Source organism: Microcaecilia unicolor, chromosome 1 (assembly GCF_901765095.1).
Source record: "Microcaecilia unicolor chromosome 1, aMicUni1.1, whole genome shotgun sequence".
NCBI classification, from domain to species: domain Eukaryota; kingdom Metazoa; phylum Chordata; class Amphibia; order Gymnophiona; family Siphonopidae; genus Microcaecilia; species Microcaecilia unicolor.
In genome coordinates this window covers 188,848,049-188,869,737 of record NC_044031.1, presented here as the reverse complement: position 1 = coordinate 188,869,737, position 21,689 = coordinate 188,848,049, and the positions used below count along the sequence as shown (strand labels likewise).

The 21,689-nt window shown below is 40.2% G+C and overlaps 1 protein-coding gene across 3 annotated transcripts in view; it reads left to right on the top strand.

Moving 5' to 3' along the window:
- Nucleotides 1-21,689, top strand: part of TRAK1 (trafficking kinesin protein 1) — a 140,925-nt gene that overhangs the window by 78,600 nt on the left and 40,636 nt on the right. Inside the window, exons 12-13 of one of the 3 annotated variants that reach the window (XM_030203331.1) lie at nucleotides 7,942-8,258; nucleotides 12,389-12,544. In XM_030203331.1, coding sequence (XP_030059191.1) covers nucleotides 7,942-8,258; nucleotides 12,389-12,544 — 473 coding nt within the window. Of the gene's footprint in view, nucleotides 1-7,941; nucleotides 8,259-12,388; nucleotides 12,710-21,689 lie in introns of all 3 variants that reach the window. The other 2 variants (XM_030203320.1, XM_030203309.1) reach the window with 2 other exon arrangements.

Below are 21,689 nucleotides of genomic sequence, written 5' to 3'. Positions count from 1 at the left end.
CAGGATTTCAATATATTGTTGACATGCTGTAGCAAAAACCACCTTTGCTTTGGTGTCCATGAAACTCTTTACCACACATGCTGTTCTGTGATATTGATTACCAGTCCTGGGCTAGTACTGAACACAAACAGAGAAACCACAGGAGGAACAACAGAATCCCACAGTGGAACACAAGGAGGGTGAAGAATGGGAAACGGATAACGGCTCTTCACAGACCAACCATTGAACACCCAAACGTAGGAGAAGCACTCTTTATTGAAGACTCAACACGGCATTACTCACAGTCCATTCATTTGAATCTTTTCAAAAATTACTGTTGAAAGGTCCTTTGTAAAGACCATCATACTATTGCCTTCTTTGGTATATTGAACTTCTGACACTTGATATCCCTATTATAAACAACCACTAGACTCCTGAGGCTCTCTTAGCCGAAACACGGTGCCGTGTCGAGTCTTTATCTACCGTCAATAAAGAGTGCTTCTATATTTGGGAGTTACATGGTTTGTCTGTGAAGAGCCATTATCCGTTTCTCACTCTCCACCCTCCTAGTAGTGAACATGTCATCCAATGCTAGTACTGTACTATCGGGGCAGTTAGTAATGTCCATCTGATGGACATTTTGTTAAATTGTACAGCGCTGCGTAACCCTAGTAGCGCTCTAGAAATGTTAAGTAGTAGTAGTAGTAGTAGGATTAACGATCTACATCTGTCACTAGGTTAGCAATGATTAAATTTCATCTAAACTTTTACTTGGCTGTTAAGGCGGTAAGTGGAGAGAATTTGTTGGCTAACAAAATGTTAACACGTAATCATCAGCTTTGACACTCTCCCACTTCTTCCTTCCCCCTTGCCAGCAGTTCTGAGTCATTTGCCTTCTCTTTCCATGCTCTGCGCTGCTGGTGGCATTCACATGACACTGCTGGCCAGGAACTGGAGTTGTAGCAGAGTTTGGGATTTCCATTTTGCCGTGTTTACATGGACCAGTATTACCTTGTGCATATGCCAGCTATTATTAAAAGTGATTGCCCTGAACCTTCTTGGATTTCATACTCTGCTTAGTTTTGTACATTTTAGATCAGTCATTCCAGCTGCTGCAGATGGTGAGGTGTTTTCAACGAGCCTAATAGAGTCCATCTGTCACTGGGGGTTTGGTTTTGTGTAATATTTCTAACCCCCCCCCCCCCCCTGTTTAGTAAGCCACGCGAAGCATGGCTTAGTAAACGGGAGTACTTGAGTTATAGAATATATTTTCACAATAATCTAAATCTGCATAAAATTTCCAAAGTATTAAAATCATTTCAGGCATGTGGTACTGCAAATAAAAAGGTTACTACAACTTCCATAGGTAACAATTGCTCAACAAGTTACAACTTGTGCTCTTGCACTATCGTTAGTCAGTCCACAACTTTGAAACAAAACCTTTAGATTTGCAGCAGGAGAAAAAGGTTTTTAATCTTTCATGAGAAGTTAACGTTATTTTTATAAGAATGAAGAGCACAAGTAGGATTGTAAGTCTGAAATCTTGTATGTATATTCTCACTCTTTGAGCAGTGCAGGGTAATAATGTTTAATTTTTCTTTTATATCATATTACCGTGCAACTGCATTCTAAGCTATTTGTAAAAATATATCAGTGTGGTAGGAAACCTGACATATACAACAGTACAATAATCAAGTTGAGAAGTGCACGCTTAAAAGGACTATTCTATAACTGAACACCCACGTTTACATGCCACTTGTGCGCATAAATGTACAGAATACTAGCACTTTTACAAGTAAATGTATACTTATATACTTAAATGGAAGAAAAGCAATAGGCATGTAAGTGACATACCGCCATATTCTATATACCGCACCTAGCGTTCTGTGCCAAAATCCAAGCGTATTCCATAACAGTGTGTGAAACTTAATTGGCTTAACAAACCAATCAGTGTTTTTAACAGCACATAAGCAATAATGAGCACTAATTGGCAATAATTAGAGTTTATGCACATAACTCGCTAAGTATATTCTTAAATGCACAGCACCTAAATTTTAATGTGCAGACCCCCAAAAGGGCGGGGTAATGTGCATTTCATGGCTGTTCCAAACTTTATATGCACTGTTATAGAATATGCCCCTCTGTGTCTAAATCTGCGCTCTGGTATTTACGCCACGTTTCTCTTGGTGTAAACGGACGTATGTAGTTCCAGGTGCTGGGATATCAACTAAGCATATTCTGTGTACTGTGCTTAAATCTAGGTGCCGTTTATAGAATACGCTTGGGAAAAAATTTATTCCACTTGGATTTTTCAGGCGCCATATGTGGAATCTAGCCATAATGTGTAAATGCAAGGGGTGGAGCATAGGAGTGGCTTGTACAGTGCTGCCACTTACATGTGTATCTTAGAGTTGAATATCGGTCCTCAAGGGTTGCAACCTAATTGGGTTTTTAGGAATGTCCCAATGAATATGCATGAGATCTATCTGCATGCACTGCCTCTACTGTATGCAAATAGATCTCATGCTTATTTATAGTGGAAATCCTGAACAGCGACTGGCATATAGTGTAAGTTATGTGAGCCCTTGGCACAGATAGGTGGTGCCTGCAGTTACATTAGGTCTATGACTACTGGGGGTGCCTAAATGTAAGGTATGCCAATGTCAGGTTACGCTAGTATTCTGTAATGGAATGTGGGCACCTGGGTGCGCTTATAGCATAGGTTCCCACCACATAGCCTAAAGTGAGGTGCTCACAAATAGAGTTGCCCCTATAGGGCCATATTCTATATATGGTGCTTAAATAAATCAGCGCAGAAAGCATTTCTGCCTAAGTGTATTATGTAACTGGCACCTAGATTTAGGCATGGTATATATAATACAATTAGTTGATATTCCAGTGCCTAAAACTGTGTGCCTCCATTTATACCAACGAAAACATGGCATAAATCCTGGCGTGGAGATTTAGGTGCAGAGGGCCACATTCTATAACAACACGCATAAATTTCAGAACACCCACTAAACACCCATATCCCCCCGCCTATAACCACACCCTAGTTTGCCTGCTCGGGTTAGAAGTTAGGCACACTGCATTACAGAATATGCTTAGCGTAAATTCTAATTAGTGCCAATTAGTGCTCATTATTGCTTAAGTGCTGCTATCAATGCTAATTAGTTTAAGCCAATTAAGTTATGTGCACTGTTACAGAATACGCTTGGATTTTGGTGTGGAACACTAGGCACGCTATATAGAATCCAGGGGATAGTATGACAAAATGATGTGTTTCCCCTTCCTATATTTGCAAACTCATGCATGTCTGTTAAATGACACGGCAAGAATGCACATGGTAAAGTGTGTCTTATTAGGGTGACAGTGGATGTGTGCGTGCATGTGTGTGAATGTCTTTGTGTACAAATAGACAGATAGATGAATGGAGTTTCCCCAGTAGATGCTATCACTTGGATGAAATACGCCTAAAAATGATTACCAGTATGTTATAACTTGCACTTCCTTTCTAAAATTCTCCAGATTCAAAAGCAGCTTTAAACAACAAACCGTTCTCACTCTAAAAACATTGCCTGAATTACCTTTTGTATTTGTGGCTTAATTGATAAATCTGAATCCAACGACCCCTAAATATTTCACTTCTGTAGTTATTTCTTTATTATTCCTCCCTGGCATCATTGACGAAGGCCAACTAACCTTTTTATTCCAGCAAGCCACCATCGCTTCTATTTTCTGAAAATTAATTAAAAGTTCATTATCTCTCAGGCACTCCATCATTTTTGAAAACTCAGATAATATAAATCCACTTTGAACTGAAAAAGTAGCAAATAGCATAGTTCACAAATATGATCTCTAACTGTCATAATAATTTACATACTGGGAACAAGTAAATATTAAATAAAATTGCTGATAGTACAAATGCTTCAGAACACCCACAAAGCAATCCAAACAATTTACAAAGTTCAGTACATATGTGTAATATGACAGTGAGATTAGTAATTTAAATGTTGAAGGCTTCAGTAGATACTTTAGGCACTGGGTTTAGAGAAAAAGTGATCCTAGGTTTTGTATGTCTCCTGCTATCTCTGTATGGGAAATGTGTGTCCAACATAGTGACAGAGTCCTTAATATGGAGGCTGATGGCTCAAGTGAAACTCCCAAGATCCCTCTTCTGGACTGCTAGACCTGAGTTGTAAGGAGGGTAGCTGGAAATCTAGTACCATCAGCTGATTTTGTCAGTGTAGATAAATATCTGAGAGGGTTGAATTTCACTTTGTTGTGTCCTCCACTTCTGCCACTTTGCTGTTTCTGTTTATAGCTGAGCTTTCTTGTTCGTGTTTGGAGAATGAGCAGCCAGGTTGCCAGCAGTAAACCCTGATGCTTCAAGTATCATTACTTTGTGCTAAGAGACAGCAATCCACTGGGTAGAAAGTGCATTTTCCATATTTATGTAATACAATGTAATACAATTAAAAACAGATTTATCCATTCATTATGGGAGTAATTCTGTAAATCAGATGCCAACATTTATGCCTGATTATGCACATAAATGTTTAGAATAATATCATATACATGCTTACGTGTAGATGCCAAAAATTTGCCTAAGCGCTATTCTGTAAATACACAAATACATAATACATATTTTACTGGTAAAGGGTCATGGATTTGATATACCGCCTTTCTGTGGGTACATCCAAAACGGTTTACATATACTATATGCAAGTACTTTTCTGTCCCTAGCGGGCTCACAATATAAGTTTGTACCTGGGGCAATGGAGGGTTAAGTTACTTGCACAGGGTCACAAGGAGCTGCAGTGGGAATGGAAGTGAGTTCCCCAGGTTTTCAGCCCACTGCACTAACCATTAGGCAGAACCTGAGTGGGACATGCACTTATGTGCATGACTTATAAAATGCTGTAAATTACATAAGAACATAAGCATTGCCTGAGACAGACCAAAGGTCCATCAAGCCCAGTATCCAGTTTCCAGCAGTAGCTAATCCAGGTCACAAGTACCTGGCAAGATCCTAAAAGAGTAAAATGGATGTTTAACAGTGGATTTTACCAAGTTCATTTCTTGTAGAAACTTCTCCAAACGTTTTTTAAATCCTACTAAGCTAACTGCTTTCTCTTGCATCAAATTTCAGAGCTTAATTACACACTGAGTGAAGAAATATTTTCTCCTATTTGTTTTAAATTTACTACTTACTATATTCATTGCATACCTCCTAGTCCTTGTGTTTTTGGAAAGAGAAACAACGGTTTATATCTACCCATCCACTCCACTCAGGATTTTATAAACCTCTAACATACACATACGTGACATGTAGGTGCAAACAGAGTAGCTCTGTGGCTGGCATAATTGCTTATTCCTAATTGCATATGTCCGTAGTTATGCTAGTATTGTATTATATTCCTTTTAAAATAAGCATCCACAAGACACCTAAATATGGGTACACTGTTACAGAACTACATCTATTGTGGTCATCACTTTTTTTCAGCACTGAAAAAAACTGAAGAAATGGTAAATGATAAAGGTGGGTTATATGGGGGTAATTTTCAGACTTTATAAATAACATGACGTTTATTGATATTTTTCACCCACACCTCTGTACTTCAGTTTTCAGAGGAAAATAAAATATTGTGTTTTTGAAAATTGACTTGTGAAAAATATGTTCACACACTTGCACCACACCTCTGTACTTCAGTTTTCAGAGGAAAATAAAATATTGTGTTTTTGAAAATTGACTTGTGAAAAATATGTTCACACACTTGCACCCATTATTGGTGTGGATACTTTTCTCATATAAACTTAAACGCATACTTTAGAAATTTCAAACATTTGCACGTAAGTATGCACAGGAGCACTTCTCTTATATGTGCTTGAACTTGTGTGAGTGATGGTACTATGTGCATAGGTTTGCATGCATGCATTCTTTAACTGGGCACATGATAAAAGCCTATTCTATACATGAACTTAGGCATCATTATATAATATTAACTTAATGCAGTATATATATATACCTGATATTTAAGCACTTGCACCTGCAGCAGCTGTAGAGCTGATGTAAATGCGAGTGCCTATGTGCATAACTTATGCTATTTGGTAAGTGATGCATGTAAATAGGAGCCCACTTATATCCTGACCATGCCTTCTTGCACTGACACATTATGCAAGTTGCACACGTTATTTAAGGTTACCAGAATTTTGGCTTGCTGACACCTGTGCAGGGCCAAGTGGGGTGGGTGGGGCTAGGCAGGGGCAGGGCCTTCCCATGGCAATTTTCCACCATAAAATTATAATCTCCACCTCTCTTTCCTCTGCCTTTCCAGTTCAGCCATTTCCAATTCTTTCTCTCTTCTTCCCCCCTTCCAGTCCATCCATCTCCACCTCTCTCTCTCTCTCTCTCCTTTGCCTTTCCACTAAGCCCAGCCATCTCCATCTCTCTCTTCCCACCCCGTCCATCTTAACCATCTTCATCTCTCTCTCTACCTTCTGACCCAGTCCAGTACTTGCACCTTTCTCTTCTCTTTCTTCCCATTCCTACACAGCATCTAATTCTGTCTGTCCCCCCAGTCTCTGGTCCCTCAAACCTCCCTTTGTGGCTCCCACCATCTTTCCTCCAGTGTCAGCACTACAAAGTACAGTGGTGTGATGTGTAGCCTATGCTCAAGCATGCTGTGCATCTCTTCTGGATTCCACCCCCTCTGATGTACACGTCCTGTTGCCATGAGGGCAGGACCTTGCAGAGACACACAGAGGCTCCTCATTGCACTGTGTTTTTGTAATGCTGGCACTGGGGAGAAGAAGCTGGAAACCTCAAAGGGAAGTTTGAGGGGAGGGACTGATTCCATGAGCATGGGGGGAGGGTAGCAAGAGGGGAAGGTGCTGGACCTTTTGAGGGAGGCAAGCAGGATAATGGCAGACCACCATACAGCATCTCTATCCCCATTACTAAAATTGGAAACAGATGATTACCAAACAAGAAGGAATCAGGGACAGGGATCTGAAATCGTGAGCACTCCCTGAAAATCGAGGATCTCTGGTATCCCTAGTGTTAGTACATAGCATTTAGTTTGCACACATAAATGCACACATACAGGCATATATGCTAGTATTCTAAACATAAATGTTAGCATTTAGTTATAGAATTGCCTTCATAGTGTGGGCAGTTTTCAAATAGGCCCTTTCTGTGTATAAATGCCTACTTTATTTGCTGAAATGACTGAAAGTTGCCCCATCATGGCCCACCCTCATGATTCATGTTTTCTTGACTGGATACACAGTAGTTTTCCATTGCTTTCTGCAACCCACAGTATCCAGTTCCAGGGGCCTTCCATCCCTGTGTCGGCCAAGCTTGACCTAGCTTAACTTCCAAAATTTGACAAGTTAAGGCTTATTGGGGGTAGTGCTGTTTAAACAAGCTTAAAAATGTGTTTATTAAAATATACACACTGGCAGGGCACAGAAAAGAAATTTTGTATCCTCTTCTGAATTGACTTAGTAAGTTCTGCAAAAGGCTGCAAAATTGAACACAGTAATTTTCTGAGTCTCCTGGGTCTCCTTTTTCAACAACACTTTGGGTTACCTGTTGCAATGAGTGGAGGAGTGACCTAGTGGTTAGGGTGGTGGACTTTGGTCCTGAGGAACTGAGTTCGATTCCCTCTTCAGGCACAGGCAGCTCCTTGTGACTCTGGGCAAGTCACTTAACCCTCCATTGCCCCATGTAAGCCACATTGAGCCTGCCATGAGTGGGAAAGCGCGGGGTACAAATGTAACAACAACAACTGTTCTGTGTCCGTTGCTGTAGCTGTTAACATATATGCCATCTGCTTTTCTATGTTGTGTAGGTGTCCGTGCTTCATGGTGCTTCTTTGGAAGAACAGACTTGTAGTAAGGCTTTCTTAATGGCAACAAAGCTGAAACGTTCTTTAATAGTTTTGCCGCTTTTTTCAGCATCAGTGAGAAGAACAAGAAGCCTGGAACGCCAGGCACGCCCGGCTCTAGTGACCTGGAGACAGCCCTTCGAAGACTGTCCCTCCGGCGAGAGAATTACTTGTCAGAGAGGAAGTTCTTTGAGGATGAGCGGGAAAGGAAGCTGCAGGACTTGGCTGAAAAGGGCGAATTTCGCAGCGGCTCCATCACACCAACGGAAAGCATCATGTCGCTCGGGACTCACTCGAGGTTATCGGAGTTTACGGGGTTTTCGGGAATGTCCATCAGCAGCCGCTCATACCTGCCAGAGAAGCTGCAGATAGTGAAGCCACTCGAAGGTGACAGCAAAGGGCCCCAGCCTTTGTCTATTCTTCCTAGTGCCTCTCTATGGGCTCTGATTTACCAGCAGAAGTCAGGAAGACTTTTTAATATGCATTTCTTTTATTTTAAAGACAGCTTGCCCTATTGGTGGTTTGAAGTAGTCTGATACTTATGTCCTAAGCATTTTAGAAATAGTATGTTGCCGTATACAAGTTCTTTTCTTTGGTGAGATAACTTCCAGAACAAATGTAGATTAGAATGAGCATCTCTCATTATACTATGTAGGGAGGGTAGTTTTATAACCACCTGTCTAACTTTCCCTTTAAAATTAGCCAATGGGAATTACTCACACACAGTTCCACCTGCTACTTAATAGTACATGCAAACACACATAATCTAAAGTGTGCATGTAAACACTAACCTCTCCCCAACCCCACCACCCGGGAACACCTCTGCTCACGTTGGATGAACTTGTACACGCCTATAGTCTGAGAAGTGTTATGATAGGTTATTTCTGTGCATAAAAATGCTATTTTACACTTTGAGCACAGCACTGCATTTCAGGAACCATGGGAGTCGCACTAAGAGAGCTGTACAGTGTAGGAAGAGAAAGAATATGATGGAAGGAAGGGTGCTTGGAGCTCAGGAGATGAAGAGGAAAGAAAGTCCACAGGACACATCGGGAGAGAGATAAGCTGGGGAAGGAACATATTCGGGGAAGTTAAAAGGCGGGGTTGGGGGTAGGAATGTTTGATGGGGATGATGAAGAGAGAGATTTGAAAGGAGCACGGGTGTAACCAGACCTTGAGGTGGGAGAGGGCTAGAGCCCAAAGTGTGTGGGGGTGGGGGCACATTTTGGTCCACCACCCTGCCGCTCCCCACCCACTGCCGCCGCTTCACATGCCTTGGCTGGCGGGGGTACCTAGCCCCCGCCATCTGAAGCCTTTGTCCAGCACTTGTCTCCGGCACCGCCACATTGCCTGCCCTGCGCTGGACAAAGGATTCAGCTGGCAGAGGTTGGCGACCCCCGCTAGCCCAACCTGGGGCCCAGAGCCAATTTTTTTTTTTTTGTGGGGGGGGGGGGGGGAGTCAGGCCCCCATGGCCCCCCATAGCTACGCCACTAGAAAGGAGGTGATGAGCTGGGGACAATATTTGACCACCTGTGGGAAAAGGTGACTTAAGTAGCAGATGCAAATATTGAGAGTGGCAGATTTTTCGTGTCAGGAATCCATAAGTGGTCTGTAAAAGTTATGTGTTTGAACTTCTGTAACTTTATTTTTTTTTATTTTTTTCACCTCAAAGAATGGAGTTTGAACTGCTGTATTATAAATTGTTTGCTCCAACAGAATTCAGTATAACCTTTTTTTGTTTGTTTCTGGAGACTTTAGTCACTTTTTCCCCAAGATGGTCACATATGTTAAATTTTTGCCCTCGAGAGTGGATAGAAATATTTTGTACAGTATCTCCATAATTCTAAAATTTTGTGCACCCAAATGTCCTACTAGCATGCAAATTTGTGCACACAATGTATATAATAAGGTCATTTGCACTTATAACTGAATAGATTAATTAGATGCTATTGGCTGTAATTGGTGTTAATACCTTAGGCGGTATTCTATAAATTGCGCATTGAAATTCCAGAGCACGCAATTGCAAAGGAGGGGGGGACGGGACATGGATCAGGAAGAGGCATGGTGTTCAGGGGCACGTTAGCAATTATATGCACGGATTATAGAATACTAGCATTTACGCACCTAACTACCTACAATTAGACATGAGTATTTACTTCAGCCTTTTCACCGGCATAAGTGCTGGTGCCTAAAGTTAGGGGCATACATGTGGACTTATGCTAGTGGGCCTTATTCTATAAAGGTTATGCTCCTAAATTTACACTCCTGAATTTATGCTCCTAAATTACGAGCATAATCTGTTTTGGAGCATAGATTATGGGCCTTATTTTATAAAGTTTATGCTCCTAAATTTGCACTCCTAAAATTTATGCTCCTAAATTACGAGCATAATCTGTTTTGGAGCATAGATTATGGGCCTTATTTTATAAAGTTTATGCTCCTAAATTTGCACTCCTAAAATTTATGCTCCTAATTTATGAGCATAATTTACACTCCTAAATTATGAGCATAATCTATTTTGGAGCATAGTGTATGCTCCTAATTTAGGAGCATAAATTTTAGGAGAGCAAATTTAGGAGCATAACCTTTGTAGAATAAGGCCCCAAATGCTTGTAATTTAGAAGCGTTCATTTAGGAGCATAATCTGTATAGAATAAGGCCCATAATTTATGCTGCTAAATTTACGCTCCTAAATTTCTAGCATAATCTATACTCCAAAATAGATTACGCTCATAATTTAGGACCATAAATTTAGGACCATAACCTTTATAGAATAAGGTCTTTTCTCCAAATTCTATATATTGCACCTAGATTTGCACATGGAAATCCAAGCGTATTCCATAACAGTTTGCATAACTTAATTGGTTAACAAGCCAATCAGTGCTGTTAATTGGATGATAAGCAATTAGGAGCATTAATTGGTATTAATTAGAACTTAAGCGCAGAACTCTCTAATCTCATTCTATAACCTGGTGCGCGTAAATTGTAATGTGTGTTGTCAAAAAGGGGGCATGCTCATGGGTGTATCATGGACATTCTGACAGTTCATGCGCAGTGTTATAGAATATACCTGCTCTGTGCTTAATTTAGGCGTCAGGATTTACACCAGGTTCTACTTGGCATAATTCCTCACTAATAAATACTGTCGCGTGGATGGCCATCAGCCTATTCTTTAAACTGTGTGGAAATTTTATAGAATATGCTTAGGCGAAAATTATTTCCACCTGGATTTTCCAGGTGCCATATATAGAATCTCCCCCTGTGTGTGTAAATTGCAGCTCCACCCTGAGCACAGCCACTATAAAGTACATGCCAGCCTGCACCATGCATACTTTTAGGCATGAAATAATTTATAAAAGTTCTTTTATGTATATAAAACCATATTTTGCATTCAAGAATAGCTTATGAATTTATTTTTGGGAGGTGGTGGTAACATTCCTGGAATAATGCAACTTGTAAGGTTTTACGTTTAGAAACTCATCATCTGATTTGCATGCATTCACAGCTGATGCAACTCATTTGTTTTAATGCACATTGGGCCTGATTTTTGCCATGTTTTGACAAAATATGGATTAAATATCAATTAACATACATTACTGACTTTTAATGCACATTAATCCCATAGGATGACTTAGTAGCCAGGCACCTTAGTTTGTAGTTGAGATTGTGTAATGCAGTATATCAAGTCAATAAATAAAATCAGATAAGGGAAGGTTCAGTGTCTTGCCCAGGGTCATAAGGTGCGCCCATTGACGAAGTGGAATTTGAATCCTGGTTTTCCCTAGCTTTCAGCCAGCTGCTCTGACTACTAGACTACTCCTCTTTGGATGGCTTTTTAGTAGGTAATGCTGTTAGCAGTAATAAATAGTATACTACTGCTATTTGACGTAGAAACTTGAACATGTTGGCCTAAACTGTTCGTTATATCTGAACTTTGATTGCCTACTGCAACAGAGCAATTTGCCAAAAGGAAAAAAAAATCATGACGAGAGTGTTGTTATAACATGGATATCTGTCATTAAATCCTATTATATTCTGTTACTGTCCTAGCTTCTTATGCTTTATCAGAAAAGGCTAATGCTGTGTTGGCCCAAGGTCGTACATGATAAGAATTTAAATCTGCCTTTTCTGTATTTTTTTGAATTCTGGTGAGCTTTGTATTATAATGACCAACCGATCAATCAGTTTTTTTAGTCTCAGATTACTATAGTAAATTGAACTTGAACTCCAGTCTGTTTCTGTTTAAGCTTGCTCACAGTTTGAAAAGGTGTTTCTGAGAGTAAGGTTGGGATACACTTGTGCGTATACTGCTTTTGAAAATTCAAATTATAATTTTCATTACAGATTTTTAAAAAATGACATGGTTGAAGTATTAACAGTAGAGTAGTCCATTGACCCAGTTAGGCATCTCCACCCTCTTTTCTCTGTCCCAGCCCCAGCTGAGATGAGCTGGGGTGAAAGGTCAACTAGGAGAACTTTTGCTAATTCTTTCTGTTTCTGCTTCTGTTCATGCCAGGTTCCGTCACGTTACATCACTGGCAGCAGCTTGCTCAGCCCCACCTGGGGGGGATCTTGGACCCAAGGCCTGGGGTCATGACCAAGGGTTTCAGGACCCTGGACCTTGACTTGGAGGACGTGTACTGCCTCACTGACTATGAGGAAGATGAGACAGGTGACATTTCTTTCAAGAGCCTAACTACCTCAACACCAGTTCAGACCTCAGGTGAGAGGTCACAAGCACAAGTGACTATTTCAGACACCAAGAATTGTCCGAGCCAGTCTCAGTCATGCACAGAGGAGACACAGGAGCCTGCGGCAGCCGGTGATGAAGGGTCTGGTGAGAGATCCTTGTTAAGTCCTGTGAAATGGCTACGTATACAGGATCTTGAATACTGGGCCATTGTTTCATCATCACACAGCAAAATCCATACTGGCACTTTACATGCAGCTTCTGCACACTCGTAATCACAATGTGCCAGTCTTAACACAAATACGTAAATGCCTCTCATTCACCCTAATCTCTTCATTTTCCTTTTCTCCCATTCTGCCCATGGCATTTTTTTTTGTGTGTTTGGTCTTTGTTCTGACAGGGAAGGCTGCTAAAACAAATCTCCTCTTTTACTAACTCTTAATGCCTGCTATCTGCCACTATGGCCCATTTTATTTCTATGAGTGTGGCAGTAGATATCACATGCTGATGCTTGTGCACTCACTAAGCATTAGTAAAAGAGGCCCAAAGTGGTTAAATTATTTATAGTACCTCATACGTGAGAAAAGAGGCTGCAGAATCATATTCATGTTTTTTTGCCTATGAGCACTGAAAGATGAGATGCATTTACCACCCCCTGATAAGGAGAAACTGGTTGAAAGTCTTCTGTCTTAGATATTCCATATGTGTAGATGTGGAAGCTGTGTTTTATTACGTTATTGGTACTGAATATACCAGGACATTAGCTTTAAAGAACAGAAATAGATTTATAAAGCGTTTTCAGCTTTTTTGAATGTTGCTGGAGATAAGGAAACGTTCCAGGTTTTGAATACTTTAAGTCCTTTATCTGCTGCAAGTGTATTTGCAGATGTTTAATGAGCTTGGTTTCTTCTCGGTGCCAAGTAAGTCAGTAGCATGTCCGTAGGAAAGCTTTTTGATTGGTTAGAAAGAAATGTTATATTCTATCTTCCTTTTAAGTTGATTTGGCCATGGTTGTAGTTTAATGTGCCTAAAGGTGTTGGGTGGCAGAGCAATAACTCTCTACCCTCATTCCGGGGTTATTCTGCTTTGCTCATGGTTCAACTCTTAACCAAAAAGAAGCCAAGATGCTACCAACTTACAGTGTGGTTTTTTTTTTTCATTTTAATGTGCGATACTTTTTTAAGGCATGATTTCATATACTGTAAAATATAAGGAGGTAAATTTTCAAGTATCTCTTTAACTTGGCAAGTTATGTGGCAAGATGTGCATATTTTTTATTTATTTATAGATTTTAATTTTACATTCACATAATAAACATAAATGTATGGCAATGTGAGCAATAATTACAATATAAGCGATTTAATAAACAGAAACTTTCTTAGTCAACTTTGTCCACAAATCGTGATCCAGATACTGGGAAAATAGATAAAAAGAAAAAGGTAAAATGTAAAATAAAACTCATTTTAATGGAGCAGAAGGAGCTGCTAATACTCGCAGTCAAGATATAGCATTCTTTAACTAATGGGTGCAGCCAAGGAAAGCTCGCTTTCTCCCTCCTTATTGGTAACAAGTTCCTGTAGTTTCTTAGGGTCAAAAAAAACATTAGAGACACAATATGTCTACTAAGAAATTTTAACAAGAATACACCACCTAGGTTGAGAACTCTTGGTTTTAAGACCAGGAATTCTCCTTCTTTTTTCGTGTGTCCCTGGCTAAATCAGGGAATATTTGAATTTTTGATCCCAGAAAAAGAGCATTAATATGGCGAAAATAAGAGCAAAATGTATTGTTTCTGCCTGGCTCTAAAGCAAAAGTCACCAGAAGAGTAGTCCATTCTGATATAACTTCTAAAGAACTTTCTAAGAATTCAGTCAAATTTAAATCCGGCGGGGGTTGATCTGTTGTTACTCTTGGAAATCCCATTATATACTGGGCTCTAACTATAGGCGGATAGCCTTCAGCTGGAATGTCCAGTACGTCACAAAAGTATTTTTTTAACATCTCCAGTGCTGGAATAAGCGGTGATTTAGGAAAATTTAAGAATCTTAGATTATTCCTTCTAGCCTGATTTTCCAGATATTCAAGCTTACGAGCTTGAATATTATTATCCTTTACAACTGTTGATGCAAAGTTCTGAAGACATTTAACTTCACATTCTAGTGATTCAGTCTTATTTACTTGAGCTTCAATCTTACCAGACAGTTGTTAAGTTTACCTCTCCCCTAAAAGAGTTGGATATCTGCTGAAGGGAGGAGTTCAAACCTTGAATTGCGTCCCACAGCACTTCCATTGTTACCACAGCTGGTCTTATTGAACCTCCGTACCCTCTGGAAGCAGTACCCTGTGTAAATGAAGAGAGAGGCTGGTTAGCCTGTCTGTCTTCTGATGTTATAACACCTGGGGACGATGTGGCGATGGGCCCTCCTCGGGCAGCAAATGAAGCTTGTCCCAGCTTGGGTTCCTCAGCATGCTGTCGTGCCGTTGTCTCAAAACTGCTTCCGGGTCGCAGAGGGGCTGTGCTCGAGGGAGGGCTTGAATGTAACTCCCTCAATGCTATGGTCTGCGTCTGCAACTGCAGATCCCCTTGAAGCGTGTGTGTCAGCGCTCCCAGCGCTCGAACTCCAAAGTTGTCAAGCGTAGCCTGGCATGTGGTAGGGACTACAACCTGGCTCAAAGAGGTAAGAGCGTTGGTTTTCCCTTTCCTTTTCCCCATTATCACCACGGGGAGAGCCAAACGCTTGGTTTTCTCACGGGGCCTCAGGAGCTCTAAAAGCGCACGTCTGCTCCAGGTGCCATCTTAGATCCCAAGACCTGCATATTTAAACAGATTAGGTTATTAAAAGGAAATTAAAATAGAGGCAGCTTTAGTTCTTCAGCTGTTTGTTACAGAGCTGAAACAGACTTTGACATCTGAGAGTTATTTTTGTAGAATTTCTGTAAACTAGAATAAAATTTGAGGCTTGCCAGTTTTAAGAGCTAGATGCCATAGAAAATCCCTCTTTTTTCAGGTTAAATAGGTGTAATCACGTTACTATGAGCAGAAATCCTCTGTGATTTAAGTGCCCTATGCTAGTTGTTTCTTCTCTGGGTACAGTTTTTGTGTGTGTATGAATGGGTGCTGGTTTATGAATATAAATCTTTTTAATGTTATTTAAAAAAAAAAAAAAGAGCAGGCCTCACTATAAATTATAGCTTTGATTTGGAGGAAGGTTATAAAATGTGTCTTTAGGGGATTTTTGTGCCATTTTGGATCCACAAACACGGCATATAGAATAGAATAGTGTTTTGTAAAACTTTCTCTTGCTGGTAGACTGCCACTAGAAGGAGAATACAGATGAAGGAACTGAAGTAAATAAATATTTTTTAGTTATAGGAATATTTCCTCCTCTTCCCACATCCTATGCAATCACAAGAGCAGGAGAGAGACAGACCCCGGTGCTGGGCTCCCTTTGGAGGCTGGACCCAGGGGATTCTTGCCCCCTCCCGGCCCCCATTTTCGGCAGCTCCGGTATAACCTTGAGCAAGCTATCTGGGAATTTAGAGGAGTCCTTGCCTAATAGCTGTGGCAAGAGACTCATGATAAAGAGTCCCAGTACCTCTGTATTGGTGTTCTGCTGCTTGGTCCTACTGCTTTCCCAATATTTGGGGTAGTGCAGAAAATGCACTGATGGCTGATATTCCCACTTCATTTGTACTATCTCATACCATTGGGAACTTAAAACTGAATATTATGGGTTGCTGTCCACCAGCAATACGTACAAGCAATTTCCTGTGTAGGTGGCAATCAAATCCTTCTCAAGCTTTATTCTGGTTTGGAATGGCAGTCGATAAAGACAAGACAGAGAAAGGGGAAAACTGGGAGATCTCCCTAAATTCTTACTTGGGGAAGGGTTTCTTTTCTCTAATATCATAGTGGTCCATCTAGTCTGCTCAATAAGGCGACTAGAGTTTTACTAGCCACTCTGTGCAGGTTACACCTCTCTGTGCCTTTGTTGAGCTGTGTAAGTCATTCAAGTTTTACTTCAATTCTATCCTCTTGCTATATAGGGATCCTCTGTATCTATCCCATGCCTTTTTGAATCCCTTCACTGCTTTTTTTTTAACCCTATTTCTGTCACCATGTATTTACCATCCTTTCCATAGAAAAGTTTGTCCTGATGTTGCTCTTAAGCTTATCTCCTTGCAGTTTCATTTCATGTCATTTGGTTCTTCAGCTTCCCCCCATCTTTGCTAAAGGTTTGTTCATTACATAAGTACATACGTATTGCCACACTGGTACAGACCAAAGGACCATAAAGCCCAGTGTCCTGTTTCCAACAGTGGCCAATCCAGGTTACAAATACCTTGCAAGATCCCAAAAAAGCGCAATACATTTTATGCTGCTTATCCGAAAAATAAGCAGTGGATTTTCCCCAACTCATTTTAATAATGGTCTATGGACGTTTCCTTTAGGAAGCTGTCCAACCCCTTTTTTAAACCCCGGTAAACTAACCACCTTTACCACATTCTCTGGCAGCAAATTCCAGAATTTAATTACATGTTGAGTGAAGAAAACTTTCCTTCGATTCGTTTTAAACTTACTATTCTGTAGCTTCATCGCATGACCCCTAGTCCTAGTATTTTTGGAAAAAGTAAACAAATGATTCACGTCTACCTGTTCTACTCCACTCATTATTTTATAGGCCTCTATCATATCTCCCCTCAGCTGTCTTTTCTCAAAGCTGAAGAGCCCTAGCCGCTTCAGCCTTTCCTCATAGGGAAATTGTCTCATCCCCTTTATCATTTTTGTCACCCTTCTCTGTACCTTTTCTAATTCCACTATATCTTTTTTGAGATGCGGTGACCAGAATTGAACACAATATTTGAGGTGCGGTCGCACCGTGGACCGATACAAAGGCATTATAACATTCTCATTTTTGTTTTCCATTCCTTTCCTAAAAATACCTAACATTCTATTTGCTTTCTTAGCCACTGCAGCACACTGATTAGAGGGTTTCAACGTATCATCAACGACGACACCTAGATCCCTTTCTTGGTCGGTGATTCCTAATGTGGTACCTTGCATAATTCTAAGTATTTATATGTCTATATTGCATCTCCCCTGTCCCTCCTTTCATTTAGTGTGTACAAATTCAGGTCTAAAATCTCTTCACATATGTCTTCTGTCTTAGATCCCATATCATTTTTGTTGCTCTCTTCAGATCTGCCTGAAGTCTTTTTATATCTTTTACGCAAGATATGGCCTCCAACACTGAACAGAGAACTGCACCAGTGACTTGCTCAAGGGTATTATCACTTCCTCTCTTCTGCTGATTATCTTTCTGGTTTTGGCCACTAACTTGTCATATTGTTTCACTACTTTGAGGTCCTTTTACATATCACCCAGAGATCCCTCTCTTGCTCTGTGCACATCAGCCTCTTCCTTTGGATTTCTGTACCCAAAATTACACTGCATTTCTTTGCATTAAAACTTAACTGCCAAGCATTAGCCCATGCTTGTACTTTTTGGAGATCCCTTCTCATGTTGTCCACTCCCTCCAGGGACCCACGTCAATTGCAAATCTTCATTTCTGCAGAAATCCACAGGAGAGGTTGATGTTTATGGAGTAAAGGATGGACCTCTGGGTGATTGTGCAAGAGAATTCCAATGTAAAACAGCCTGATAAGAAAACAGCGACTTAGTTTTGGTCTTAGATTCTATCCCATGTATTGGCGGGAAATACAAATGCAGTGACTCAGTTGATCGTATTGGTCTATGTGTAGAGGGTCAAGTAATCAAAGATCCAATATAACTTGGAGCTAGACCTGATGAGATTTGAAATATCAGTGTATATATTTAAAATTCTATACACACTTTTACTGAGGAAGGGGGGGCACACAATCAAATTTATACGCATTGCAAGCCAACCAAGCACCAGTATTTTGAAGTGTTTGTAATCACTTGACCAATTTATCTCAGGATCCCATATGAAGTAGATTGGAATAATCAAAGTGTAAAAATATTAAGACTTGAATAATGATCTTGTAACAACAAATACTTCTTTTATACGCTGTAATATCCTCATCGTAAAAAACACTTTTTTCACTAGAGCATTGACTTGTACTTCCATTGTTAAATGTGTATGAAAGAAAATATCAAATATTTTAAAGGTGATTCCAAAGTAAATTCTTTACCATGTGTAGTTAATTTTCCCTGAGATAACTCAGGTAAGGAAGCACCAAGCCATAAAAGTTTCATTTTATCCTTATTAAACTTCAGTAACTAAGAAGAGGCCCAATGTCTTATTTTAGTAAATATCAAATTTACATCTTATCTCAAAACCAGAACATTTAGTGGAGACCGGTAAGATAATCGTTATATTATCAGCATAAGAAAATAAATTAATTTTTTCATAAGATAAGAAATTATCTAGCGTTGACATCAAGATATTAAATATGATCTGAGAAAGTGGAGAGCCTCGTGGGACTCCCTAGTCTGATTTCCAAGAATTTGAAAAGTTTCCAACTAATTTTACACTATATGAATGATAAGTAAGAAAACCTTTAAATCAATTTAGCACATTTCCAGTAATACCTATGTCACTTAACAAGTGTAACATGATATCATGATCCACCAGATCAAAAACCAATGATAAGTCACATTGTAAAAGAATATCTGATGATCCAGTAGCAAAATTGATCATCTTTGAAATTAGTATACCCAATAATGTCTTGGGTCTGTATCCCCTACAAGAACCTGACTGGTGCTTATATAAAAGCTCACATAAAGAATATGTTAATTGTTGTGCCACTATTCATTCTTTTAATTTTGAAAAAAAAAAAAGGAGTTGGCTACTGGCCTATATAATTTGATGGTTCTTACAGTCAGCAGATTGACTTTTTTCAGAATAGAAGTCAATAAAATTTCTCCTAGTCACTGGGGAAATAATCCACTTTCACAAAATTCAGTCTATAACCAGAAAATAAAATCAGAAGGTGGAGATTTTAAAATTAAGAGGGACGTATATCTAACAAACAATTCAATTTTGATAATAATTTCAATGAGCTTTGAATATCTTCGGTCGAGATAGGAAGAAATTCTGCCTATATGCTATATGTTGATTTTGCTATATTACTTTCTGAATACATGCTGACATACTTAAGGAGACAAGCCTTTTTTCAAAAGAAGTGGCTAACTGTGAAGCCAATGGCATAGACTCAGAGAGAATGGTAAGGTAATTCTGTTGTTTGACAAATGGGCTAATTTTCAAAGCACTGGGGCCCAGATGCGCTTTTGGTTCTATCCGCATTGAGTGCACACCAAAACGAGACCACTGCCAAACTACTTCACCCCCTGGTGGTAATTTCATATTTGCCTTGTGCCCATAACGCCTGGATGATTATTTCTTCCCACGCACAGCATTTCCAGTGGTAATTGGCAGTTGGCGCACGCCAACCGGTCACCACGCATGTAGCACATGAGCCCTTACCGCTAGATCAATGGGTGGTGTTAAAGGCTCCGGCCGTTTTTAGGTGCACACTGGTTTCAGTTTTACTATGTGCCCTTTTCCCATACCCTTAAAAAAAAAAAAGCCCTTTTTTTTGCAGATGCAGTAAAAACTGTCCCAGCGCGTGCCAAAAATATGCACCCACACTACCACAGGCCACTTTTTACCATGGCTTAGTAAAAGGACCCCTTGCGGGGCTGGTGGTTGGGAGGCAGGGATAATGCTGGGTAGACTTATACGGTCTGTGCCAGAGCCGGTGGTGGGAGGCGGGGCTGGTGGTTGGGAGGCGGGGATAGTGCTGGGCAGACTTATACGGTCTGTGCCCTGAAGAGGACAGGTACAAATCAAAGTAGGGTATACACAAAAAGTAGCACATATGAGTTGTCTTGTTGGGCAGACTGGATGGACCGTGCGGGTCTTTTTCTGTCGTCATCTACTATGTTACAAAGATTCATAGGTTACTATTGGGCTCATTTTCAAAAGAGAAAAATGTCCAAAAAGTGGCATAAATCTACCTTTGGACATTTTTCTAAAAAAATGTCCAAATTGGAATTTTCAAAACCAGTTTTTAGACATTTTCTATGAAGTCCGTCAGAAGTGCATTCAAATCACAAGGGGAAGTGTTAAGGGTGGGATTTGGGCGTTCTTAACACTTAGCCGTTTTTCAGCCATAATGGAGCAGTACAAAACCTTCCAGGATTAACACTAAGACGTTTTGAGCTAGACCTGTTTTTATAACGAATAAGGCACAAAATGGTGCCCTAAATGACCACATGATCACTGGAAGGAATCAGGGGTGGCTTCCCTTTACTCTCCCAGTGGTCATTAACTCCCTCCCACCCCCCAAAAAATGTGATTTAAAACATTACTTGCCAGCCTCTATGCCAACCTCAGATGTTATACTCAGGTCCATTAGAACAACATGCAGATCCCTGGAATAGTCTAGTGGCGGGTACAGTGCACTGCAGACAGGTGGACCCAGGCCCATACCTCTTCCTACCTGTTACACTTGTGGAGGAAACTATGAGCCCTCCAAAACTCACCAGAAACCCACTGTACCCACATATAGGTGCCCCCTTTTACTCTTAAGGGCAATGGTAGTGCTGTACAGTTGGGCGTAGTGGGTTTTAGGTGTGTTTTGGGGAGCTCAGCAGACAAGATAAGGGAGCAATTGTGAAATGAGTACCTGGGTGCATTTTATGAAGTCCACTGCAGTGCCCCCTAGGGTGCCCTATTGCTTTCCTGGAATGTCTGGGGGACCCGTCTATTAAAAATGCTGGCTTCTCCTACATCCCAATGACATGATTTTGTGTGTTTTGTACTTGGATGTTTTTTTGTTTGAAAATGGACCAAAAAACAAAACGTCCAACAAAACCTTGTTGAAAACAGTATTTTTGAAAACAAAAGATGGATGTTTTTCTTTTTTGAAAATGACCTCCTTTCCTATTCAGATTTTGGATTTTTTTTTGCAAAAAGTCCAAAGTTGGACTTAGACGTCATATCGAAAATGCCCCTCCATGTAACTTGTAGTCTAAATGCTTTGAAAATATGCCTCCAAGTGTGAAGTAAATGAATTTTTAATAATTAAATCTGTATAATAATCCCTTTTAGCCTTAATAATAACAGTATTATGATGGGAC